We start from the raw sequence: 25,708 nt of genomic DNA on the forward strand, positions 1-25,708 counted from the left end.
ATGTTAAATATATGAATGAAAGTACTTTTGGCCTGCTGAGACAAGATCACTGTGTGCGTGCGCAGTTAAAGAAAGTAGTTTTAACATGTTTTTCATTTTAAGTGAAAGGTTTTGTGAATGTTTGTGTTTATTGTTTTGACTAAAGTAGATGAGATTTCAGGAAAAGTGGGAACATTACAGGGCACATTATGAAACCTGCAGCTCTGTTAAACTGAACAACCAACAGGGCAGCTGGAAGTGACACTTCCTTCCTAGTTCTGGACAAGACAAGGACACATTTATAGCCCAGTGGACAAAACTATGTTAAATAAATGAAAATCCTAAAAAATAAAGCGTTTTCCGAAGCAAGGACACAAACGACCAGAGCCTCTTATTTAGGGAACTTTATTAAAAATCATCTTTTTCTCTGTCATATTATACAAACGTATTTATTTTTAAAATAATAACAAAAACCTTTTCGACAATGCCAGTTTGTCAAACCACTTTGAAAGACAGCGCTCTTGAACGCCACAGGCTTGTGATGAGGGAACGGATGCACCTTGAGACTTTGCCAGGATCCAGGACCAGGACGCACTCGGCTCCGAACACACCCTCCTGTTGCTACTGTGGGAGGAGGATGCGGTGACAAGGAGGGGTTCGAGTTCAATTAGGACAGCCCCCCAGAAAAGTTCCCTGACTGGCGGCAAGGAAGGGAGAACGTTCGCAGAGGCAGAGCGGAAACCTCCGGTCGGGAGGAGGCAGAGCGGACATGCGTTCAGTCGCCAAGTCGTGGCTGCTGCTCGTAGCTTTCATAGTGTTTTACATCATCTACCTGCTGTTCGGGGCCCTGGTTTTCTCCACCATCGAGCGGCCGGTGGAGGAAAAGCTGCGACAGGACATCGAAGCCCTGAAGCAGGACTTTTTGAACCAGAGCTGCGTCAACGCGGCGTCCCTCGAACAGTTTCTGGTCAAGGTGCTGACGGCCAACAAACACGGCGTCTCCGTCCTCAGAAATGCCTCCCTCTCCTCAAACTGGGACCTGGCATCCTCCATGTTCTTCGCCAACACTCTGGTCACCACCGTTGGTGAGTTAAGCCCAATGCACGTCCGTAGCCACGAAGGGCACCTGGGGGCGCTTTTACGCACGGCACAAAAACGGGTTAAAAAATGATTTACAATTCTGTGAAATGGCAACACGGTGATATGATTCCACACCCAAAACAAATGCTTCACCAGTCCACTACAGGGTCTTTAGTTTCTGCCTTTAACTGGAGAAAAGCCTCATTTTGGGTTTTAAAGAAACAACTGGTTTTACTTTGCCACGTGTCAGGGATTTTACAAACGAGCTGCAGCTGAGGAGCAGTTTCAACAAGAGGATTTCCCCTTTATTAAAAACAAAAAAGTCCCCATGTCTCTACAGGTGTCTGAGCCAAAATGGAGACTGAGCAAGGAATGAATTCCAAGTTTGAGTTTACTGACAATCCTCAGAATATTGAATGGTCTGATTCAGTTGTTACTTATGCAGGCTGCTCTGAAAACTCGCTGTACTACATGTAGAAACCTCTCAGGTTGTTGTGGGACCAGGGGGTCACTTTCAAGCACGTGATCTTTATTGGGTAAAAGTGCTGTTTTAGATGAACCTAACAGAGTTTAAAGGGCCTGTCATACACACAGCCTGAGTTTTAGAGTTTAATCACTTCTAGTATTCAAACAGGGTCCAATAAACTGGGCTCATTTGTTTCAGGAGGACAGGACCTCTTTAATTGTCTTTACATGTTCGGTATGAGACATGTATGTGCTTAAAGAGATGGTGAATGTTATATGGCTCCTGATATGAGCAAGATGTGGTGAAAGTGACACGGTCAGAGTACTTCATTGTACTTTGACGTGTACAGTACTTAGTGTTGGGTGTTTGAATATATGAGCGTGTGAATGCGTGAGTGCTAAAAGTATATATTCAATACTTGAAAGTCCTACATAAAGTACATTTGGCTCTAAAGTGCCGATGAAGTTCAGAGTAGTACTTGACTGTGTGGCGTCTTCTGTGGCTGCAACTGCAGCTCTGCAGCTTTGTCAAGTGTGGAAAAAAAAATAATGATGTGGGTTGTGTCATGCTGAGCTCCGGGTTTAGAATAGAATCATAGTCTTGTAGTTTGAATGATTTACAGGTCAAGTTTCATGATGGAAATTGGTAGTGTTTTTTTTTTTTTTTAAATTGGATCCAGATGGAAGTTCAAGCATTGTTGGCCTGTGTGTCACGGTACTTTGCAGCCATGAATTTCGTCTTGATACAACTGTGCACTATATTGCGTGGTGGCTGTGTGCAAGTGTGGTTTCATCTGGGTCACAACAAGGTTTTCAAAAAACTTTTTTGAGCTTGAATTTCTACATGCACATCTGCATGTATAAAGGCATTAAATAAAACAGATAGGTGAGAATGGACACATTTTCCTACAAGTTTAAGCTTTGAACTTATTACTAAAATCTGGTTACAGAAAGCACATAGGAGGACAAAGAGAAAAAACATGTGCCTCAAATTGTTTAATTCATAGAAATGAATGTCACTTCTTGGTGTCAGCCAAGGATTTTAGAGCTGGGCTATTTCATGCCAGTGTCAAAGCTTCCAGGATTCAGCGTCCTGACCATAACAACCGGCAGCGAAGCCCCGGGAGGATTTTATTACAAGCTGCTGCTCTGCTTAAACAAACTGCTGTGAAACGCTGCTGCCAGCCAGACAAAACGGGAAATGCAAAGTCACAGAGGAAGCAGAACAACTGACATTTGAGGTCAAGAGATGTTTGTTTGCTCCAGTATGATGCACACATTTATTTTGTTAAGCTGCATCTGCAACCGTGGTCCTCGCAGCCCCCACCCACTCACTGCTGATTACCTGAGAAGCTGGGAGATGCTATCTTAGATAAAGCTTTAGTGGATTAGGAAAATTATTATCATTCAATCATTAGTGTGTCGGCGCCAGTGTTGTTGTGCTGCTGGTGGTTTATAGTTCAGTCCTGGCCCCCGTAGGAAAGATGATCATGAAGTGTCTGATCTTTTCTCTGGAAATTTGTGCACTGTGAAAGTTCTAATTCTGTGGTGCAGTAGAAGAAGCAAAGTCAGGTTTTCATTTTGCTAAAACTGTTTTACAGCCTGACTGCTGCACAATACATCTCTGCATCCTCAGATCTCCCAAAGTTGGAGCTAAAATTGTCTGCATGTGTCCAAAACTTTGAGAATAGGACCCAGGTGGTAACACACCGGTCCTGGGCTCATTCTTGCGTACGGTTTGTATGTACCTGCAGCTGCTAACAGCTTGTGACTCATGACAATGTATTTTATGAAGAAAGCTGATGACTGTGTACAATGCAAATGAGCTCACTTTGACTTTGACGCCTGCAGATACACCACATATGAAACAATAACACACGCTGTTTGTTAAATAAACCTACTGGCATTAATGGGACTAGAAGGTTGCACGTGGTGTAAAGTGACAGAGACACAAAATGACGACGAAGAGATGCGGAACAACCCCAAACACCACTAAAACACAAAGATGAATAATGGCCATAAAAAAAATGCAGCATTACGACAAAGAGACGCAAAACTACAAAATGCCTGCAGAGTAACAGAAAATGATGGAAAGTGGTTAAGACCCAGAACATTGATTCAATTAGTTCTTCGGTAGTGAAACAATTAGAAAGTAAGACACACATACACGAGGGTATAATGTTTTGTTCAGAGCTGGATCCTATGAACCACATTTGACAGATGATACCTGCTGATACAAAGACCACTTTGTGCTGACCTCACAGAGCGTTTGTCACAGGACGCATTTTACAAACACTGGCAGAGGTGCTGTAATCATTTCACTCACTTTTGTAGGTGATATGTAAAAAAAATCACTGGGCATTGTTCTGTGCAAAACTCCTGCTGCTAAAATGAGGCTTAAGCTTCCGGAGTTTATGAATTATAGTGGATATTTTCCAAGTAAACTGTTTTTAAATAAAATTCCCCCTGTAACAGTTTTTGGTCTAAAAACATTTTAACTCTGAAAGAAAACCACTTAATGTGACTAATTTGAAAAGTTGAAGCTTTGAATTGTTGCACAGCAGGGGGCCTGTGGATTATACAGGAAGTGTGTTTTTTGGGGGGGGGGGATTTCCTGAAGACATCTGTTTTGTAATAAATGCAAATTAAAACAGTTTCAGTGGTCCTTACACTCAATGGCCTTTTTTCACCTGGACTTTAGTTCTATCTCTCTATCTATATATTATATCCATAGTTCAATACAAGACGATTCATATTATTGATACATTTGACAAAGTATGTGTATTGTTGTGTGTATTGCTGTATGGTGCAGTGTTTGTGGAGATCACGGTCTTCGTGTGACTGACTCAGAGGCAGGTGGTTTCACTGCTGCCTGCTACAGAAACTCTCATTCAGCAGCGTCTTTGTGCTCTGAGCCCAGTTTTCAGGATAAGATTCCTGAAAACAAACACCCAGTATAAAACAAACTGTGATTCTTTAGTACAATAATACAAAGTGTTCACAGATGCATGAATATACTTCTTCTTATTACTATATCTATGGTGTCTCCCCCTGTTCCTCCTCCTCCTCCTCTGTCCCTCCTCTCTGTCTTCAGGTTATGGCCAGACTGCTCCTCTGTCGGACACTGGAAAGGCCTTCTCCATCCTCTACGCCCTCATAGGAGTCCCCTTCACCATGCTGGTGCTCACCGCCTGTGTCCAGAGGCTCATGTACCCTCTGGTCTTCACCCCGGTCGGCGTCCTGCAGCGCTCGGGCATGGAGCCTCGGTCGGCCACCGTTCTCCACTTCCTGCTGCTCGTGGTTCTGGTAGTGCTGTGCTTCTTTGTGGCTCCGGCGGCCATATTCAGCGCACTGGAGGCGTCCTGGACGTTCTTGGACGGCATTTACTTCTGCTTCATCTCGCTGTGCACCATCGGACTGGGGGATTTTGTTCCAGGGACGCAGCAAGACCAGCAGTACAGGAAGCTGTATCAGCTCACCGTTATGGGTGAGTGCACTCGTCACTGTGTCCATGGATAAGAGTTTGTCCAGTCACAGAATTTCAGCGCTGCCAAACTTTATTATGTACATTTGTTTTAGAAGTCCACATTTTTAAGTCATGTTTGTCCCCATTTTTTTTTTTTTCTTTAGCATTATGAGGGTTAAATAGATAGTATTAGTGCATGGATGCAATCTGTTTGCATGTCTCTGTTACTATGTGTACTCTGTATCCAATCACACAACTATCGTGTACATGTCTTTTCACTAACCACTTGCTAATGACAAACTCTTCCAAGTAAACTCGATGTCTGTACAGTCACAGTTCGGACGACCAGGCTCACTCACTGTCTGTGGCAGTAAATATTTGATAAGAAGGTGGCGTCTATTTATGGTCCACGACGCACTGACGTTCGCGTCGTTATCTGTTTACTGGGCTCAGTCTCATGTGTGAAAGATGTTATCTTAATTACGATGGGTGACAGTATCTGTCTGCATGTTAAATTAAAAACTCTTTAGGTCAGGTGCTGCTGTCTTATGTAATTCAGAGTAAATAGACCCGGGGGTCTTTCTGTTTCGCTGAGCAGGTTTTAGCCTGGCATTTCCACATTGACGATGCTTTGTGAAGTTTTTTTTTCTTGTGCATGGGAACACGCACGGGCTTGCAGATGACTTTGCTCCTTGACGTGTACAACTCGGTAAACACAAATGTATCGTATGAAAATCTGCTTTGACAATGTTTTGAAGGAGAAAGGACTAGAAACTAGAAAGGACATGGTGAATAGTTATAGTTGTTATATGGTGGTAGAAACAATATTTAATAATGTGCATAATTATTAGAATTAAAAAAAAAACATTTGTAAGTGTTGTCATGATTTACTGAGGCCCCTCTGTTTACCTTTTTGGAGGCCATCAAAGGGACCAGAGCCACTGGGGGGGTAGACAATCTGTACAACACTGGTGTTGTGCAAGGGGGCATTTACAAAACCAGCCACAGTACTGTGACTATTTACAAGATTAGTGGAGTTTAATAAGTTGTGGTATAATTGTGTTTGACAATTTGGGGATGACGTGACCCCCAAGTGCTTTAGAAACCCAGATATGATTTCGCCCTTCTGGTTCTTCCTCAAGTCTCGTTGTGTGGGTTTTTTTTAAAAACCCTGAAATTAGGTCTGTAGTTAACACAAAGTCAAAGTTTGATGACACTTTGTCCATTTGTTCTCCACTTTCTCAAAGCAGGATGACGTTTACAGGCCTCATCGCTGAGCCACAGACTGGGCTCACACGATTCACTTGATGCTGCCCTCTGCAGTCTTCTGTTCAATCGCACCTTGTGCACACGTATCATTAGCTTCTGTGGACGCCCACAGCCAGCAGTCTCTGTGATGTAGTATACTCCAGGTAGCTGTGATGCACTTTTGGATGCAGTGTTAACAGCAATTGTATAGACTGCAAACAGGCGTTCTGTCAACATCCCTCTGCAAACAAAGGTTATGACTCCGCCCTGTTCTCACCTCCTCCATTATGCACCCAACGAGCCCATTAAGTGCTGATGCAGTACAAGGTTGGTCGATCTGTAAAGAGGAAACGGGAGTTGATTCTGTTTAAAAGTCACAGTTTCTTCTATTTTCTCTTTGGTGGAAATCGCACAGCCTATTTACAGTGGAGCTCAGCTTGGCCAAAACTGAAGAAACAAAAGCTGACTAATAAAGCTAAAAATAAAATGCATGGAAAAACAAACCAACCACTTTGCACTGGGCCAGTCAGGGCCCTTAGCAGCTACTGTGGCCTCTGCCAACATGGTCTGTTCTCCCAGGAGAAACTGCATCTCTGCTTTTCTCCACCTAAACTTGATACAGTGAATCATCTGTTGCCCAATAGAAAATGTTTTAACTGTGGAATATACACTGAAAGTATATCAGGCAAAGTTGCTCCTAAATTAAATGTATTTTTTTCCCCCAAACTCATAAGAATGTGTCTAAAAACCCACTTTAGTACTTAATTCAGAATGGGGGGGAAAAAAAGAGCACATGACTCATGTTAAGCCTGGTGTGGCTTTGCCGTATGAGGGTCACACTGAGCTGCCACATGCCTGCAGAGCTGCCGATGAAATGAAAAAATGGTGGTCTTTGCTATAGATGGACCAACGCGCTCTCATCTCTGCTGCACAAGCGCCTCCTCAGGCATAGCTTCTGCAGTATGCAGCCGACCTCTTCTTCTTTCCTGGGTCAGTATTTTGTTGTGTTTGTTGCTGCTCTGAGGGCAAAAGGTGACCTCTGCTGTCCTCATTCTCACCTCTGATGTGAGAAGTTGCACCTCTCGCCCCTTGTTTTCGCGGCTCCTCAGAAATGATGCAGCTCCTCCTCCTCCTGTTGACATTAAAGTTCTGTCTTCCACTTCCACGTCGCTCATTAGTCGATCTAACTTTGGAACTTTGGAATTTCAATAAATGGAAGCGAAGCTCAGGATCAAAGTGGTAGTTAGCTGCAAGAGAGTCTGTCATAGGTTTGGTAGCCTCCTATTCAGTGTATTTGCATAAGACTAATAACTGAGAGGCTTGGAAGAGCTATGCAGAGCGTAGCAGGGAGACCCAGGCTCATTTTGTAGCTTTAAATGATTAGTCATATTAGAAGTTCCTGTCATCCCCTCTGCAACACGACATGGAGAAAGAAAGCATTTCTACTAAGACCCTTTTTTAAACATGTAAAGAAGTATGAGGAGAGTCACTGGTGTGGAAAACAAACACTCTCCATGACATGATTTGGATGTTGATCACAAATGTCATGTGCTGTTGGTAGTTTTGGTTTATTTGGATCACAGCCTCCGTGTCACATGGTGGAGGTCACTTCCACAGACGTGCTCTTGTTTTTCAGCTGCTTGTTCGTAAATGGATTCTTGTCTAAAAGTGGCTGTGATGATGATGATGATGATGTTTGTTACTGTCGGCGAGCTCTGCTCAGAACAGCTTATCGAGATAACCGCTGTGTCTGGGGCAGAAAATAAAAAGACTGACTGCTGCATTTTTCCTCTTTGTCTCTTCAGCTTTTGAATGCTCTGCTGCAATAATCTGACAGGCAGGAAAATCTTCCCTAGGTTACAGTTTTAGGGTAAAACCATGTGGCTGTGGACGATGAAACTTGGATGTCTTTAGAATTAGGACGTGACAGTTCATTTCTAAAAGCTTCTCTCTGCTGGGGTGTTGTTTTCATGGCTCTCTGCTATAACTGATTATATGTAAATGTGTTCCTATAAATAACATCCCGCTCTAGTGCAAAATTTCCTGTCATCTATTTTCATCCTCCAACCTTACAGGCCATAAACGTTCTTATTATGGGCTCTCATGTTGTTAAACGGAGCAGTGAACGTTACAAAACGAAACTCCCATAAAACATCTACATGTTATCGTCAAATATGAGGCCAAATCGTCAACAAATTCTGGGCCAGGCAGGCACCAACCGTTTGTGTTAAGGCTCCACAACAGCACAGCTTTTCTATAGTTGCCGAAGAGCAAATAGTTTGAGATGGCAGTCTGAAGTTTGGACGGTCAAAGTCTGACTTTCAGCACATTTCACAACATTTGACCGTACGTTAGAGATCTTATATCTAAGCTGTTTGAGTCGACCACATTCATGGATGTTACTTTCGGGTGTAGAAAATAATCCCACAAAAGTTGCATTAAGGAATTTGTGTCTTATTTCTACAACGTCCTAAAGTCGGCTCCTAAAAGCCACCTGGCAGAACCAGAGCTGCTTGGTAGTTGTTGTACAGCATAACCAGCTTGTGCTGAGGCCTCTGTAATCCTTCTGTTTTCTTGAAGTCGGCCAGCTTATACAGGGAGAGGCTGTTTTCCAGGATCCCGACTCTGTGTGTGTGTGTGTGTGTGTGCACACATGTGATTGTGAGGTGGGGGGGGAAATCATGTGACTTTTCTTTAAGGTCAACCCAAGAATCAGAGCAAAAATAAAACGCACTGAGCAGGTAGAAACAGAATTCTACCTTCTGTCACCAACGTGAGGTCATTTGTCGTCCAGCTCGTCGGACTTTGACGTTAATTCCTCGACTCATTACTGGCCACATTTTCAGAGCTTTGAACTCCTAAGCAGTCAGAAGTTCAGCCCGATGACGGGAATTTCCTGTGTGTCTTTCTCCATGATGTAAGCCGGTTGAAATAAAAAGGAAACAAAATGGGTGATAGAATTTACGGAGTAACTCGTTCTGACTAAGTTCAAAGGATAAAGTAACCAAAAACCAACCTGGAAACGTGTTTTTCACTGGTGTAAACGTGCGTGTTCATACTTTCCACACACAAACACAGGTTCACACGCTCTTTGCTACACGCTGCAACCTCGTGAATTACTCAGAATCATACCGGAGCTTCATTTGATCAGCTTTCCTCATTCTTAGGGCCGCAAACAATGGGACTAATTGATGGTGGTGCAGCTATTTTCCATCACTGCCTCCTGCCTGCAGGCTTTGTTTTAGGGTCCTTCTCTCTGTCCATCCGTCATTTTTGTGAATGTGACAACACACACACACACACACACACACACACACACACACACACACACACACACACACACACACACACACACCGCTCCACTGGGTGCAATGTTTTTAAATTCCAATGTCCAAACTGATGTGAGTGGCTGTGATTCTGCCGGAGATCAGCTGATTGTGAGCATGTGGGGCAATGCTTTGGGAATGAAGAGGATTCCTGTCAGCCAGTGGAGCGGTGTGTCTTGATGTGGTCAGTAGGTTTTGGACAACAGAGGTCCATGAGCAAACTAACTAAACGTGAGTAGAGAAGATTCAGTGTTAAGTTTCAGTACGTGAATTTTAGAAGTGTTTCTATTTAGGGGATTTCTCTCAGATTTGGCACGAATGCTCCTGGATTAAACGATTAGAACGTAAGTATGGACAGAAATTAATGGAGCACGAGGCCGTGATTCTAGTTCCCCCTAAAGCTAATCTTTCAGTAATGCAGCCAACCTTGTAAATATGGGAAGTGATGTATTGCATTGGGCCTCTGACCAAAGTGTGTCATTTTTTGATGCACACTCCGTTGTGGTGTACGATCACCTTGAATTGAAGCTGAAATTCTTTTACTCTTTTCATGTGTTGAGTTACGTTTCAAGCACAATGTGGTCATGAACAGAGGCCAAATGACAAAAAGTGACCAACAGCTTAGACGATTAGCACATTATTCAAATCTGTGACGTGTGATCTGTGTCTCTGCTCCGTCCTCTAGTCTACCTCTTCACCGGTCTGATGATGATGTACCTTCTGCTGCGCACCTTCCACAAAATGGCCGACCTGCACGGCCTGACGGCTTTCTTCCAGCTGCCGCGCTGTGAGGAGTCTGACCAGAACGACGACGGGGAGCCCATCGTGAACGAACACGAAGAGCTGACGCCCCCCGACTTGGCCAACAAGCCCCTGGAGCCGGGAACGCAGCCATCATACAATAGCATCAACAAAGGCTGAGCTGTGGGGGCAGAGAGAAGGAAAAGATGCTTCTACCTCTGGTGATACTGCAGCCTTGAACTGTTGTCTGACTGAATCTGAATTCTTGTCTATTTTTTTTTATTTTTCCATTTTATTGTCTCTAGTCTCCTTGTTTAAAACTGACAGCGGAGCGAGCATAATGATGAGGAATGCAGACGAGTTTTGAGATTCAGGCTTTGAGAAGATGGCCAAACCACTGAATGCACATTGAACACATTGTCAAATGTCACTACGGCAGCCTGCTTGGGCCAAAATGCACACATGTCCCTCCTCCCCCTCGACAGTGGTTTTTGTGTGTTGTGTATTCAGGCTGGTGTCTCTACAGCATCAGGATCTCACCTGCAGGGTATGAACCGAAAACTTTTGATACATGGTTGTTTCTAGATCACTTTTATCTTACGTGTGTTGTCAAGTTGCTTATTGTGCCACAGTTTTGGGTTGTTGGTTCTAACAAATTGCCTTTTCAAACTAAAACTTGCCTGCTATTTCAACCTCAGCACTTTAACAGTTGTACACGTGTTGGATTTTATTTGGGTGCATTGTTCAGCTCCTTGTCTTTCACATAGGCACGTCGAGACTCCCGTTTGTGGATGGCCTGTATTTATTTTTTTACACTGCTTCAATGCAACTTCACAAGCATAAGACCTTTAGCTGTAGTGAAATGACAAGTGCACCTGTCTAAAACCTGTTGAAACTCAAATTAAGGTCGAATGTGACCTACACTGCAAGTCCTTCAGTATAGATGTGAACTGCAACATGATTTGTTTATTTGATCACATTTCCTGTTTGAAAGTAAAAGCTCTGCCTTTGTGTTCAGGCTCATGACTTCGTTATCTTAATGGCGCTGCCTCCTGGCGTCTGCCTGTGTGTAGTACAGCATGTAACCACACTTCCAGAACAGGAAAAAGTTGGGTTATTGATCACTGTGGAAAACACGACCTGTTCTGTGTGATTTCATGACTCTTATTGAATCCATCAGAGATGAACACTAGAAATGCACTTTACCATTCACATCAGTTTTTCCCTTTTGCTGTCAGAGCTGTGGTTGAATTTGCAGGCTAAATATCATTATACTGTAAACTGTCTATTTCAGTGTGTGTGTGTATGTTGTCATTTAGTAATATTGGACAAATAAACAGAAATAAATGTAGCTTTTTATGTTTTCATGTTTGTTCCCATGTGCCCCTCATTTTAAACTTCTGTGTGTGTGTGTTTGTGTGCGTGTATGAACGTGAGAACACTGGGTCAGTTACATTCCTTCCCTGAAATTGGCATCAAATGTTCAGAACTGAGACTTAAATTATGTTCAATATTTTAAAGTCCTTTTTATTCACTTAATAAAATACAAAGACATTTACCTTTCAAAAAAGGTTAAATACATAATCTGAGCATTCTGCCCTCACTTTGAAAATGTAACCATTACAAATATCAAAAGAATATAAAAGTAAAGTAACTGCCATAGAAGTATATTAAACAGTGAGTTGATTAAAATAGAACATTAAATTATTGCCATGCCATTTATAAATAGTTGGAGACCACAGCCTACCTATTCAGAATGAACCTTTGCATAGAAAGCAACTTGGCTCCATTAACACACGTACAAACAGGTGTCACAAAACAATTCCTCAGTCCTGCTCCCGTCATGTACTGCTGGTTTAAATGCTGAACTGATGTCTTCAACTGGTTACACTTTATTTCATAAGTCTCTTTTAAACACAAACAGCTGACCTTAAATGCATATTAAGTGATTCAAACAAAAACCAGGCAAATCTTATGAACTTAAATCTTATTCACCAAAACAAACGGAACCTGACCCAATGATGAAAAACAAATGTCGGCACCGTCGGCTCCATCGGCCAAGTGTGATGCAGAAGAAGCTCCTGTGGTGGGAATTTAGATGTGACAGCACAAGTCACATCATTTAAATTCCTGAGGATGTGTTGTGTATAATCACAGTACTATAGAGGATATTTCAGTAAAAGCTTCAACAAAGACACACTGTCTTTCAACTGGTCTCTTAACACCAGGAAACAAATTCAAGTTTCAAATTTCAGCCTTCTGATGGTTTAGCATTGAGACAGTTGAGTAAAATTACTGCTAATGCAAGATCCATTAGTAAGAGGTAACTGTACTGCAAAGTTAACATTTATACTATTGAAATTTCAATTTAAAAAAAGAAATATACTTGTGAATTTCTTCTTGTGGCCAAACCACACAAATTCATAAATATGTATACATTTTGATTCCTGTGTGCTCCTGCTAAAATTGGGGCAAGAACGACGATAAATAGGAAATTAAAAGATTTCTTCACAGAAGATTTGACCTATAATATTAGTGTTTCGACCAAACAACTTCCAACACCAGCCAAGTCCAATTTTCTCAGAACTCACATTAACAAGTTACATTTGTGCTACAAAGAATTTCTTACAAATCAACACAGCAAGACTGCAGACAGCTCAGGATGCTCACAGTATACGCTGGGTTTCTCGACGTTGTAATGCATTCGAACAACTGTAAAGCAACTTGCTTACATCCATCCCCGCACTTTGCCTCCCTTCAGCTGAGTCACACTGAAAAATGTAGTAAAACGCTCTTCAGCAGTTCACGATGCACTGACTCATCGCTTAGCTATGAAGAAAACCATAATACTTTGCTCACTGCCCACACAGTTTCACTCTGACCAACTCTTCCTGTAGCTCTGAAAGATACACAGCTCCTCCTCGTATTAGCCTACTTATGGAACAATTTCTGTCCTAGACATGAACCATTTATACATTTCTAGATCATTCTTAATACTTTCTAAAGACATTAACACTCTGTTTTATTGAACAGTAAAGTAGAGTGAACATTCAAAACATTTAACAGAACATGCCTTTGCCTCCCCCCCTCCCTCGTCACTAACTTAGTGAATAGTTTCATATTACTTCTTGCTGAAGTGGATATCTTACAGTATGAGGTTTTCAGGACTCAACTTCCATTAGACACTCCAGGTCAAGTCCTCCTTTCACATGACTCTGACCAGAGAAGGAAGATGCTGGTGGTGGTGATGAGAGAGAAGTTGAAGAAGATGATGGGTTGAATGAGGAGAAGGTAGGAAGGCACCTCAAATTCTGGTTGAGAGAGAGGGACAAGGGGCATAAGGAGGAAGAGGAGGGGGAGAATGGTGGCAGGTACCAAAGGAGATCCTCCTCAGCTAGGTAGCCACTTCCGCTGCCTTTAAGCCCAAGTGCTCCCATGTCCCGCTCTAGCAGGGATGTGTCTATATCCCGGAAAGGATCCTCCATAGTGAAATTGCCAAGGTAGCTGGAGCTAATTACCTCCAAGCTGGCCTCCTGTGTCCCGAACTCTGCCTGCTGCTCCCAGGTACTCCCATTAACTCGGACTCCCTGTTTGGACCCTGCCACACCTCCCTCAGAAGGCCACGATAGGTTCTCCAAGGACCTGAGAGATGTCCGTGAAGCTGCCTGAGGAGTCCCATCAATGGTTGAGTCCAGTGCAGTGAGAATGGAGGAAATAGCAGCTGAAAGGGAGAAATCAAAATCTGTGGACGTTGATCCCCAGTCCTCATCTTCGTCTTGTATAGGCAGAGGGCCATTGGAAGCGCTCGAGTCAAAGCTTGCACAATATGACCATTGTGCTGCATTTGGTGAAACTTGTAGACAGTTGCCAAGCGCTAATGAGCTGTTAGCAACTGTTACTGCAGAGTGATGCTTTGCCGCAGTGACGGTAGTAAAAACAATCTCCTCCTCTTTTGCCTGAGGTGCAGATGAAGAGCTACAAGGAGGTTGTGAGGTTTCATCTTCTCTAGAGTCTGGTGTACAATCCTCAAGACTGATCTGTCGCAGTGTGTTGGCTATTAGAACAGACCGTCGTAGACTGGGTTCGGGTAGCTCCTGGCCACGCTGGTACTTGACCAGGGAAACAGAGAAGACAAACTGCCGCTGGCTCTCCCAGTTGGGGCTGCTCCTGTCTGAAACCTCCTCATCCTCTGATGGGAGTTTACGCTTCTGGCCCTTCATGATCATCTTCAAACTGCAAGGAAGGTATAAGAGAATTAGATGTATTTAATGAACGATTTCTCCAAGGAAAGCTGAAAAAGGCTGAACTGGTTTTGCTGAAATAGCTCAAACGGAATGTCGCTTAGTTTTACACTGGTTAGGCAAACTTCAAAGCCAGTTAGCCGCAAAAACTTCAAAAGGTAAATGGCCACTTACATGGCGCTTTATCCAAAGTGCTTCACAGTGTTGGCTCCCATTCACACACACTCAAGACACCGATGGCGGTGGCTTCCATTGCAAGGTGCTCACCTGACCCACCTGGAGCACCTTGGGGTTCAGTGTCCTCCCCAAAGACACTTACCTGGAATCAGGAATCGAACCACTAACTCTGTGGTCCGTGGACGACTGCCTTACCGACTAAGCTACATCCACCCCAAAGGCTGCAAAAGCAAAAACTATACAAGTATAAAAGCTTAAAAAGCAGTATACAAGCAATAATACGTTTTGAACTTTGAATAGCATTTGTAGCAAAGTATGAAAAAGTATGAAAGTATACTGTGGTACTGTGGTTAAGTTCCCAAAAACTGTTTTGCCTCGAGTAGATGTAACATGAAATAGTAGCATAAAAATCCTGTAAACTGTTAAAATGCAACAGCTGAGTGCAAAGCTTAAGCGAAACACCTGAAGAAAAGAACATATTTATAAACTACTACGACCATTTAAAAACGTGTTAAAGTGTAAATCTCAGTAGGTCAAAGTATCATTTATCAGTATAAGGTGGAAAAAGCTGAACGAAATGTCGCTTCCTAATATGGTGGTTTAGGCAAACTTCAAAGCCAGTTAGCGTTAAAAACCTCAAAGGCGAATGTGTGACGTCAGTGATGAGGTCATCAAAGCAATACTTTCAAAAGTATAAAAATGTCTTGTTTCTGTATTTACAGAAATGTTAAATTAATTTTCTATTACAGTTGACAGCAGAACCACGACGCTATACGATTACAGTCACTGGTTCTAACGTTACTTTGATCAGTCCGTACGCTAACTACATGTGTGTTGGGGGTTGTAGCCTCAACGCGTAGGGGGGAAAACACAAACCTCCAGGCTAAAGCTGCGTCGTAAGTAAAAATTTATTGAGTTTTAATGGCTTTGTTAAACATACGAAAAGGAGTAATTTAGTTTACACGCCTTCGGGTTTGCCCTTTAATCAAACCGACCTTGTTACTCACTTCCCGTCTCTCGTTTCGAAGCTCGCTCGATGCCGTTTTTGCTGTTGGTTAATACTTCGTTAGCTATTCTATTCTTGATCGACCTAAACAACACCAGCTCGATGTCAGGCGACTTACTGAAGCGATACGGAAACAAATCAACTCTTAGACGACAACGGAAAACAATAACTTTCACTTTAAAAGTGCAAACGTTAGAGCTTAGTTTTACTAACCGGCTTACTCGGTCTTCTCCCGCCTGAGGTTTGAGTTGAACCACGAGACGTTTCACGTTGGAGGCTGAACGTGACGAAAGGCGTCATGGGTAATGTAGTTTTTGTACGTCACATTCCGACAGTAATTTCACACCACAAAACCGCAATAAATACATGTTAAACTACATTTACACCAGATACAATCATATTTCAAAAAGTATATAAAAGGGTAAATTTAATTGACTTCTACCTAGACCTGATTTTCAAGTCTGTCATTTTCATGGCACCGATTCCTAAATGATTATTCACCAAGAGACTCATATCCGCCTTTTGGGTTAACAAAGTTGTGTATGAACACATACTTTACCGGGTAAAGCTTGCACTTTAGCACGTGTTATCTCAGATTTAAATTAATGTCACAAAGTACAAAACTTCTGAAAGTACTGCTAATTAAAACAGACCGAGAGATATAAACAGTTACACATTTCAGTGACTACTTCAATGAGATATCGACAGGTCTTGAAAAACACATCTACACGTCCACAGGAAGATTCATTTTAACTCTGGGTTTAAAGTGCAGATGTCCAAATTAGTCGTTTGTCATGCAGTGAGTAATTTACCTGCTAACAGAAACCAGTCGTCTGGGAGGAACAGTGCCAGTAGACACAGTTTCCACTGTGAAACCATCAGCATGTCAAAGTTTTTTGTTTCGATTTAAAGTCGCAGCCTCGACTTTTTGACACACGAAGAACGAGTCTATGTGGAAAAATCAGTTTAGCTCCTCCTCGGTCTGAGAAAGACATAAAGTTAACTGAACCTACACAAACTTCCTGTCTCTCTTAAAATAGAAACGATTTTTGTTCAGACTATTTTTAATCATGTATTGCAAGTTTTTATGTTTCTGTAGCTCAGAAAATAAATGGCAATGTGCACTGACGCGTTCGTGATTACGCATCGTTTTATTTCTCAGCATTAAACAAATACGATTCTTTAGTCAATTAATCCATCCATTTACTTAACCGCTAAGAAGGTGGTGCGGGGTTACTTAACTCTATTATTATGACAAGGCATAGTGTTCGAAAGAAAATGTTAAATATTACTAAACCACGAGGGCAATGGTTTAGTGTGGTAACAAACGGATAAAAATCTATTGAAGCCTTTATTTTTAATGGCAGAAGCTATATTTCCGGTTTTGCGTTGGGTCTCCTCGGTTTGCGACTTGACACATTTTTGCCAGAGGGCGTTGCAAACACACATGCCACTCATGTGACGTTCACAGAGACCGACTGAAGCGACAATAGGAAAGAGAGCAGGTCACACAAGTGGCCTTTGCAATGGAAACAAGTCACAGTTAATTTTAATGCCCACATTTAAACTGATGCACTGTGTCTACTTGTAGGTTTCATCCATACAGTGCACAGTGACAGAAATATATTCCCTAACATTGTAAACAACTTTTAAAAAATAAATTGGCTTGTTTTTATGGGATTTGAAGTTGAGATTAACTCATTTTGTGTATGGATGTTTGCTCAGATATCTGTTGAATCTTGAAATCTCATTAATACATAATGTTCCTTCAAGCTTGGGTCCTATACCAGAGGCCTGGGAGCTAGAGGGTCCTGTGCAGTATGGTAGCTGTTGCTAGGACTGCACACTTCTGGACAGAGATCTTAGATGTTCTGCAGGAGCCTCTCTCCCAGTTTGGGGGTCACAGCCCCTGGTGTTCCTATTACCACGGGTACCACCATCACCATCCGTGTATGCCCTGCCTGCTAGCATCTTGCACCCCACTATGATGTGCTGGATTGTCTCAGGGGCATCTTTGCACAGCCTGCACCTGGAGTCCTGCCTGGTATGGTAGACCCCAGCCTCTGCTGATCTTGTACTAGGAGCCTGCTCCTGTGCTGCGAGGATCAGTGCCTCTGTGTCGTCTTTCAGTCCAGCTTTGTTCACCCACTTCTTCTATCTGACGAACATACATACCATGCAGGGGTTTGTCCTTCCATGAGGATTCCTGCCCTTCTTTTAACGTGCTCCTCTGGTTTCTGCTGCCTGATGTATTCCATTAAGCACATCATCACATGGGGCCATGTTCCTGATGTATTCATGGAAATTGGTTGTTTCATCCTGGATGGAGGCTCTGATGCTCACTAAATACTCGGCCTCCTTCCTTCCACTTAGTCTATAGTTTCAGAATGCTGGATATCGATCTCTCCCTCTCTCAATAAATAGTCATGTGTTTTATTTATGTAAAGCACACAGTACAAAATGTGTCAAAACATATCATTATTGTTTTGTCAGGCTAGGAACGTGGTCTATATACATTCACGTGAAAAGTAATCACATTCAGTGGCCTGGTGGATCAGTGGTAGAGCATTGGGTTGAGATACAGAAGGATGTAGTTTTGAATCCCACCCCACCACGTGCTGCCCCACCCAGCCACCAAGGGCAGCTCTGGTGCCAGGCCCGAGCCTGGACAAAAATGGGAGCGTTGCATCAAGAGGGGCATCCGACGTAAAACACATTCAGCTGTGGCAACGGTCGTCAAGGGACAAGCCGAGAGTCGTTGAGAATCACATGACACATTTAGCACAGCCTCTCTTACAATAAAGTCTTTTTATTTTTGACAGCTACATCTGTTCTGTTTAGCAGAACAGCAACATCAGGTATCATGTGAAAAAACGAAAGAAAAAAAAAATCACATTGAATATGGGGGAGATTGTTAAAGTGTAAAAGTGATGAAAAAAAGCTGTAGCTAAGGCAGCAGTACAGGCTTTCTAAATACCTCCTACACATCACTAATAATATTTAATAGTATTAAAAAAATAACATTTGAATTAAACACTTTTTCCTTGAGTTATTTCTTAGCATGATCCTCTCTTGGTTGTGATGTGCTGGAGGACAACAGCAGTTTGTTTGGATTATCTGGATTATTTGTACTCTCCCCACACTCCCACAGTCTTGCCATCCCACTCTGAGGTGGACAGACACTTGACAAAGAAATGTCCCAGATCGTGTTTAGAGATGGCTCTTCCCTTCAGCATGTTCTCTGTCGCCATGTAACGCTCCGTCAGAGGAAGTTCGTCTGGATAAAGACATGCGAAAAGAAATAAGGAAGCGATAGTGACAGTCAAAAAGCAGAACTATATGATGTTGGATCGATTACATTTTCAAAATATATACATTCATAACAAAATGAAAATGAAACCCAAAATGAACTGTAAATATTTGACCGTGTATTTTGAAACAATATCTCAGTTATTGTGGCGGTGATTTTCCTTTTGATTTTTGTGGTAGGGACCAAGTAACTGGCTAATAGTCTAAATTTGCCTTTAATTGTCATATTTCAACTTTATTTTAAAGCAAGGTCACGTCACACCTCTTACAGTTTTTCTAGTGTTATTAAAAATTAAAACCTTTTTTTTTTTTTTTTTAAAAAAAAGGTGCAACTTATAACCAATTGCTCCTAAATAAAATGTATCAGGTGGGGAAACTAGCATCCTTATGCTAGAGATATTTATTTTTTATTTTTCACATTTGGAATAAAACTTCCTACTGACTATCAATGTGAGGAGGCATGACGGCTACGTAGTCCAGCCCTGATGTTTTCAGAACGGCGTACATCCTGTCATGGTCCTCAGTCACAGCAACCAGACGGGGTGGCACTTTGGAGCGATCCCACAGCAGGAAGGCTGGGAGTGGAGAGGAAACATTAATGCCGTAACTCATAGGATGAGTGGAGAGGAGGAGAAAAGAAGGACGAGGTACAGAATGAACAAGAAGAGAGAGATGAATAAAATAAAAGGATGTAGATGAAAAAGAATCAGAGAATGTTAGGGAGCTTACACCCCGATATGTGCTCTGCACAGAGGTTTAATCACACTGTACTTAAGTAATTGTACCTGACATGCAGCCAATCAGTTTGCGGATCCCCCGAGATTTCATGGCTTCCACAATGTTCTTGGTGCCTTCAGACATCATTGTGGTCGGACCTGAAGAGCACAGAAAAGTTTTAGACAGAGGCGTAGAAATGTTAAAGCACACGGGCACTTAGGTAGGGTGTCTCCACCAGGTGGCACTATATGGCTGATCCTACTACATCAACCATTACATTATAACTAATTATAATTTTACTATCACAGTAATAGTTTTACTTTTCATTAACATGTCGTATTTGAGTTAATATCGTCAGTTATTCCATCCTATTTGTGGAAATGTTGCGTGCAGAATTACAGCCAGACTCTCTTTAGGTTCCTTTTATGTGCAGGTTTGTCACACTAAAACACAGCGTTGCATAAGGTTGTCTTCTGTATTATATCAGTCTTCCTGTGACCTCTAGTGAATGTTTGACATAACTGCAGCTACTGTGCTTCTCAGTGAACATGTGCCATTGTGTAAGGAAACATAAACTTGGACAATCAATGTTGGAATAGTTTACAAAAAACCCTGCAGACATCAGTTAGTGTAAAAAAGCAAGTACCTTAATGTAATGTCAAACTATAAACACTAACCTGAAGCAACTAATAATATAGAAAATAACAATGAACAAAAAAAACTAAATTCTAATGAAAAGAATATAGTGGCACCAGTGTTCTTTGCCTAAACAAAACTCCGGCTGTGTCTTCTTCTCCTATAATGTTTGCTTAGGTGTGTGTCTTTCTGTGGAGCCTTACTGAGGTCGTTCCTGGTGCCCAGGATGATGATAACAGCGTCCTGACCCTCCATGGTCTTCTTCACATCCTCTTTGTTCAGGACATCTCCCACCACCACTCTGGATGCCTTGTGGTCGGCAGGCAGCCTGGCAGGGTCCCGCACCAGCACCGTCACATTGTATCCTGAAGCACACAGCACATATTAAACCAGCATTCAGTTTTCGAATGTCTGCCACATGATTCAGAAAGTCAAGTTATCTGTAACTTCACTGAATCAAAATATGACTTTATGTCCTGTTGGACAAGACTTCAATCCAAAACTAAAGAATAAGCTCCACTTTTAAGTCTCCAGTCTGAGGTTGTCTGTAAGAGGCACCAGTCTTTAATTCAATATGTGATAGAATCCCGCTCTTTTTTTAACCAGAAACTATTGTAAAATCACGGATAACACATGGAAACCACAGTGATTACAGGCAGTGTTGGATGTATTGCGCACAAGCTGTTGCATTTGGAGAAAACATAGCAAGGTAGACAATCAGATCCTACAAGGTGACATGATTTCAGCATGAAACAGTCTTTCCTGTAAGAACTTGTCCAACTGTCTGACAGCGATCCCACCCTCCCTGTGCAGGCGAGATACCGAACAGCTTCTAGTATCAGTTCAGTGCTGTGACTCAGCACAATGCTGACTATAACGTCTAACGTGACTCGACACTTTTTACCAGCTCAGTCAGCAGGAAAAAAAGGAAATGAAAATGTTGGTTAATCAAATTCATCATGACATATTGATGAGCTTTTTTTTTCTAAAATATGTTATGAAAATTAGCACATGAAGAAAAACACCAAGTAGCAGTGAGTTAAGTTTATACCTGTTGAACAACTATCTTCGAAAGTAATTCAAGTAGGACGGTCGTACAAAATCGAATAGGACTATGTTTGCTTACCTATCATGGGCACATTAGACTGGCAAGCTTGCTTTTGTTGACATTTGCAACTTTAGCATCAATTATTAACCAGTCCTGTCCACTGATCTGGACTTTGACATAGCAGGGAATCACATAAGCTCAGGTTTCCCACGTTTTGACCACTGCGAGCATCAATGACCGTCGTTCTGTGCAATAGTAGTAGGTCACAACTTAGCCCCGTGCTGCACTACAAGCTTGATGATATTGCTCCTTACTAAAACCAACTCGACCGGACCCACCGAGCCCCCCTGTGTGGACCCAGTGGCCAACATTCCTCACCTGCAGACACCGCCAGCGGCAGGGTTGCCAGCCCGGTCATTCCCGTGGCCCCAAATATAGCGACATTTTTGATAGAGTCCGACATTATTATTATTATTTTTCTTTGGTGGTGATCAAAACGTGAGACTCATTAACAGTCTGTCTGTAACTTTGTCTAAAGCAAAGGCGGACTTTCACTCAATATAACATCTGACATGTAAAGAAACGCCTCTTTCAGGTGACAGGAAGTGAGGCGGAAGTGAGCTCAGGCTCAGGCTCCACCCCCCCGGCTGAGTTAAAGGGGCTGCAGCTTATTTCTTGATTCCTGATGCTGAGGGACTTTTACCGTCCAGTGGACTTTATTATCTTTTTTTTCCTTTTTAATAGAGTTAGAATAGAATTTCCCCACTGGCAATATTACTCCTTCATATAAGTAAAATCATGAATTCCGTATGCATGTTACCTAGGTGAAGTCTCTAAATTAAAAAAATATGTATACATATTATCACATACACAATACAGTATAATATGATTATTTTTCTTGTAATGTATTACTATAAGAGGGCCCAGCGCAAGCCAACAAACTACACATGTTTTCTGATTATTATACCAGGAAAAACATCCGCCACTGCGCACTGTGGGCTCGTTTTTACAGCTGAAACGCAAAAGTTCGGGTCACATGAAGGATCCATCAGCGATGAGACATTAAGACAGCAAATCCACAGAAATGTGACAAGTGACAACCTCAGTATGAGAAGAAGAAGCCATCCCGTTTGAAAGGTTAGACACCCAAACCTCACATAGAGTATTCATTCACTTTTTGATTTTACTGACAGCGCTGTATTGAGTTGATTGATACATTTAAAAAAGTTATTCATAGCACATCTTGAAAGCAACTATTTAGTTTTTAATGCTGCTACTTCATCCCACAACCGAAAACAGCTGAGCACACGTTAGGCCTACTGGCAACTAACCACGGCACGTGCACGAATTAATCATATCACTAGTTTGTTAGTGTGAGGAGTTAAGTAGGACATTTCTTCAAAACTAATGAGGTTTACATTATTAACTAGCTGTTAGTTCGCGATACAAGTTGTTTTCCGATTCTTATGAAAGCCGGTGCTCTTTTCTTGTGGAAACAGGAAACATGGCGGTAAGGCCCCACGTTACCAACCGCCAATAAACGCCATAAAGAGGGAGAACTATGAAACATGGCCCGATGTTAGCGTTTGCTTCCCAGACAGATTCGATTACCAGGGTATTAGTTGAATTACTAATCTAATTTAACCGGTTAGTTATCGATCGTAAGTGACGTTAGCCTTTTAAAAGCTACATCAAATTAATGTTAGTTTGCATTAAGCTAAGCTACACATCGCTAGGCGTGAAGCTGAAACCAGCTTGCTTACTTTGACTTTTGCAAGCCGGTAGACGTGGGTCGAAACGGGCCACGAAAACGAATACTGAAGACAGCCTGTTTATGATCCCAACACCTGGTTACTCCCCCCACCCCACCCCCATCCGTAAAGTTGGCATACATTGGGCTTGGTTTTACTGTAAGTACAGTACTTTTGGAGGCTGTGGTGCCGCAGGTCTTCATTACACAGGCATGAGTTTCACACCGGATGCTCTGGACTGAGAAAAGTCATCACAGCGGCCACAGCGAGAAGCTGGACAGCTTCTATTCCACTGCTGACTCAGGGATGGATGTGTACCTGGGTGTCCACATCAGTGAGGACCTCACTTGGACACCTTACATCACGCAGCTGGTCAAGAAGGCAAACAGCGGCTGTATTTTCTGAGGAGGCTGAGGAAGTTTTGCATGTCGCCTAAGATCCTCAGCAACTTCTACAGCTGGGTCATTGAGAGTGTCCTGACCAACTGCATCACTGTGTGGTACAGCAGCACTACTGTCATGGACCAAACACCTGCAGAGTGGGGAAGACTGCACAGAAGGTCACCAGGACTCCACTGCCCTCTCCGCAGAGTCCACAGGAGAGCTGCTTCCATCCTCAAAGACCCCTCCCACCCCCAGCACGGACTGTTCACACTTCTACCCTCAGGACGGAGGTACAGAAGTGTGAAATGCAGGACTTCAAGCCTGAAGAACTGTTTCTTCCCCTCTGCCATCAGACTCATAAACAGCTGACAGGAGTTTGCAATCATGCGCATAACTGTTTACATTGATTTACATTTTTGCTTTTGCAAATTCATTATTTCAGAACTGCACTACCTCACTTTTATTGCTTTTATTGCTCTTATTTTTTATTTTATTTTTTTCTGTTTTTATTTTTCTTTAGTGTATGACATCTATTGTGGACGGCAAAGTAAGAATTTCATTGTGCAGGGAAACATGCTTTCTGTCTGTGCACATGACAATAAACACTTTGAATCTTGAATCGTTGAAACTTCCTGTCGGGGAGCGGCACCAAGGTGGCGCTTGGTGGGTGGGCGGGGTCACGCCCGGTATGGTGGGATTCAGAATATTGATAGTAACCATATATAATCCCCATAACGTAAAGACTCTGGTTTCAACTTTGTGACATGTTCGAAGGTATAATGACCAAATTACAGCATTTACAATCTTTGATAAGGGTCTTGTCAACATTTGTTGTCCACTTTCTAAAGTGGATTTAAGAAGTTGTTTGGAAAACTGTTGAATTTCTAAATAAAATAAAATTGTAAAAGTTGGATTCTATAGGCTTAATTTATTGTCTAACAAGCTTTCACCACTGTACAAAAAAAAAAAAGGTGCAAAACATCTTGGATTTATTGCAGAACTGTTACCGGACATCACTTTGGTGCAGCCCATAACATAACGGTTTGAAATTTGAACATTCAATTGTCTTTACATATAAACCACCTTGAAATTGTGGGGTTTTGGTAAACTGTATCACCGGCAGCCCCCACCCTCCGAATTTCTCTCTCTCTCGCTCTCTCGCTGCTCGCCGCACTGATGCTGATATTTCTCTCCAGCATCACTAGCGGAGAGGAAGAGGAGGAGGAGGAGGAAGAAGGAGAGGTTGTGTCAGGTGGAAACGGGGACCTCTATGGATATCATCATCACCCTCCACCGGCTCATATCCTCAGCACCGACAGCATCTACCGGCCGGCGGTCATTGCTGCAGGGGCACAGCCCCCTTTAATGCGCCAAGGCGCCGTATTTCCACGTTGCAGACTCCACGGGCTGCTTCTGCAATTACCCACAAAGCACTTCCTCCCGTAGCAAGGACTAATCGTGGGAAGACTTGGAATAAAAGCGGAGCGGCAGCCTCCTCCATTGAGAAACCGCTCTCCTCATCGATTTAAACCCGCGACGTCTTGGTATAAGAGGAGGACAGATCCACTCAACAAAGCCTGACACTGAAGCTGAAGGTGAGCCAGTAGAAGTGCGACAGCCTGACACCTTTCTTTGATTTCCTCGTTCCTTGTGTGAGATCAAGGAGCCGATGTGCACGGTGCGCTTTCCTGTTTTGCGGGCACGCCGGCCTGCATTTGGGTGCAAGGTGCCGCAGTGATGTGATGGGGGGGAACGCGCTGGTGGACGTCTTTTTTCACCGACATGCGTTACATAATGTATGGCCAGAAAAGTGTTCGTGATGCCCGCCAACGCTGGTTGTCAAATTCGGAAGGATAAATGGCTTAAGGAGCAGGAAAGCGGCCTACTGCATTGGCCGTGGTGTGCTGTTGCACGTTACCCACTTTACACAGTGTATCCTATAACTTCAGGTTACTAATGGCAATGGGTTTCTATGGCATTTGGTAAACTGCTGGTAAACCAGCTACAATGCTTTTAATTTCTAATGCTATGCTGCATGTTCCTGCAAAGTTATCTGTGTCTTTATGTGACCTCACATTACTTTGATATTACTGTCCATTTGGGGATCGTTTACTTCATTCAGAATATTGTTGTGC

General features: G+C 42.6%; 4 protein-coding genes across 10 annotated transcripts in view; 2 read left to right on the plus strand and 2 right to left on the minus strand.

The window, feature by feature from the left end:
• The first annotated feature begins 488 nt into the window (after nt 1–488).
• Nucleotides 489–11,672, plus strand: kcnk6 (potassium channel, subfamily K, member 6). Its single transcript, XM_067507557.1, has 3 exons — nt 489–1,064; nt 4,619–5,011; nt 10,250–11,672. Exons 1-3 carry the CDS (start codon nt 749–751, stop codon nt 10,483–10,485), a joined length of 945 nt encoding a protein of 314 aa, XP_067363658.1. The 5' UTR covers nt 489–748; the 3' UTR covers nt 10,486–11,672.
• Nucleotides 11,673–12,166: 494 nt separating this feature from the next.
• On the minus strand, nt 12,167–16,694 carry sertad3 (SERTA domain containing 3). Of its 4 annotated transcripts, XM_067507556.1 has the most exons (3): nt 16,542–16,671; nt 14,866–14,944; nt 12,167–14,538 (listed from the first exon to the last, which is right to left on the minus strand). In XM_067507556.1, the coding sequence occupies exon 3, from the start codon at nt 14,529–14,531 to the stop codon at nt 13,467–13,469; it is 1,065 nt and encodes a 354-aa protein (XP_067363657.1). In that variant the 5' UTR covers nt 14,532–14,538; nt 14,866–14,944; nt 16,542–16,671; the 3' UTR covers nt 12,167–13,466. The 4 variants fall into 4 exon arrangements, with proteins under 4 accessions (XP_067363657.1, XP_067363655.1, XP_067363656.1 ...); XM_067507554.1 differs by lacking the exon at nt 14,866–14,944 and having other exon boundaries at nt 16,542–16,694; XM_067507555.1 differs by lacking the exons at nt 14,866–14,944; nt 16,542–16,671 and adding an exon at nt 15,943–16,535.
• Nucleotides 16,695–18,522: 1,828 nt separating this feature from the next.
• On the minus strand, nt 18,523–22,026 carry blvrb (biliverdin reductase B). Its single transcript, XM_067508456.1, has 5 exons — nt 21,818–22,026; nt 20,595–20,756; nt 19,824–19,913; nt 19,482–19,613; nt 18,523–19,006 (listed from the first exon to the last, which is right to left on the minus strand). The coding sequence occupies exons 1-5, from the start codon at nt 21,900–21,902 to the stop codon at nt 18,852–18,854; spliced, it is 624 nt and encodes a 207-aa protein (XP_067364557.1). The 5' UTR covers nt 21,903–22,026; the 3' UTR covers nt 18,523–18,851.
• A 2,728-nt stretch (nt 22,027–24,754) lies between these two features.
• The window catches only part of LOC137128652 (spectrin beta chain, non-erythrocytic 4-like), a 67,324-nt gene continuing 66,370 nt past the window's right edge, over nt 24,755–25,708 (plus strand). For 2 of the 4 annotated variants that reach the window (XM_067507012.1, XM_067507013.1), the window contains exon 1: nt 24,760–25,168. The gene's annotated coding sequence lies outside the window, so the exon portion shown is untranslated. Of the gene's footprint in view, nt 25,169–25,708 lie in introns of all 4 variants that reach the window. The other 2 variants (XR_010914607.1, XM_067507011.1) reach the window with 2 other exon arrangements.

Source organism: Channa argus, chromosome 6 (assembly GCF_033026475.1).
Source record: "Channa argus isolate prfri chromosome 6, Channa argus male v1.0, whole genome shotgun sequence".
NCBI lineage: Eukaryota > Metazoa > Chordata > Actinopteri > Anabantiformes > Channidae > Channa > Channa argus.

What these genes read in the sequence shown, in the direction of transcription:
- blvrb (XM_067508456.1), bottom strand. Translation starts at nt 21,902, where the DNA reads ATGTCGGACTCTATCAAAAATGTCGCTATATTTGGGGCCACGGGAATG. An exon ending in GCCGCTGGCGGTGTCTGCAG is followed by an intron (nt 20,757 to 21,817) that starts GTGAGGAATGTT and finishes TGTGTGCTTCAG; the next exon opens with GATACAATGTGACGGTGCTG. An exon ending in GGGCACCAGGAACGACCTCA is followed by an intron (nt 19,914 to 20,594) that starts GTAAGGCTCCAC and finishes TGTGCTCTTCAG; the next exon opens with GTCCGACCACAATGATGTCT.
- sertad3 (XM_067507554.1), bottom strand. Translation starts at nt 14,531, where the DNA reads ATGATCATGAAGGGCCAGAAGCGTAAACTCCCATCAGAGGATGAGGAG.
- kcnk6 (XM_067507557.1), top strand. Translation starts at nt 749, where the DNA reads ATGCGTTCAGTCGCCAAGTCGTGGCTGCTGCTCGTAGCTTTCATAGTG. An exon ending in CACTCTGGTCACCACCGTTG is followed by an intron (nt 1,065 to 4,618) that starts GTGAGTTAAGCC and finishes CTCTGTCTTCAG; the next exon opens with GTTATGGCCAGACTGCTCCT. An exon ending in GTATCAGCTCACCGTTATGG is followed by an intron (nt 5,012 to 10,249) that starts GTGAGTGCACTC and finishes TCCGTCCTCTAG; the next exon opens with TCTACCTCTTCACCGGTCTG.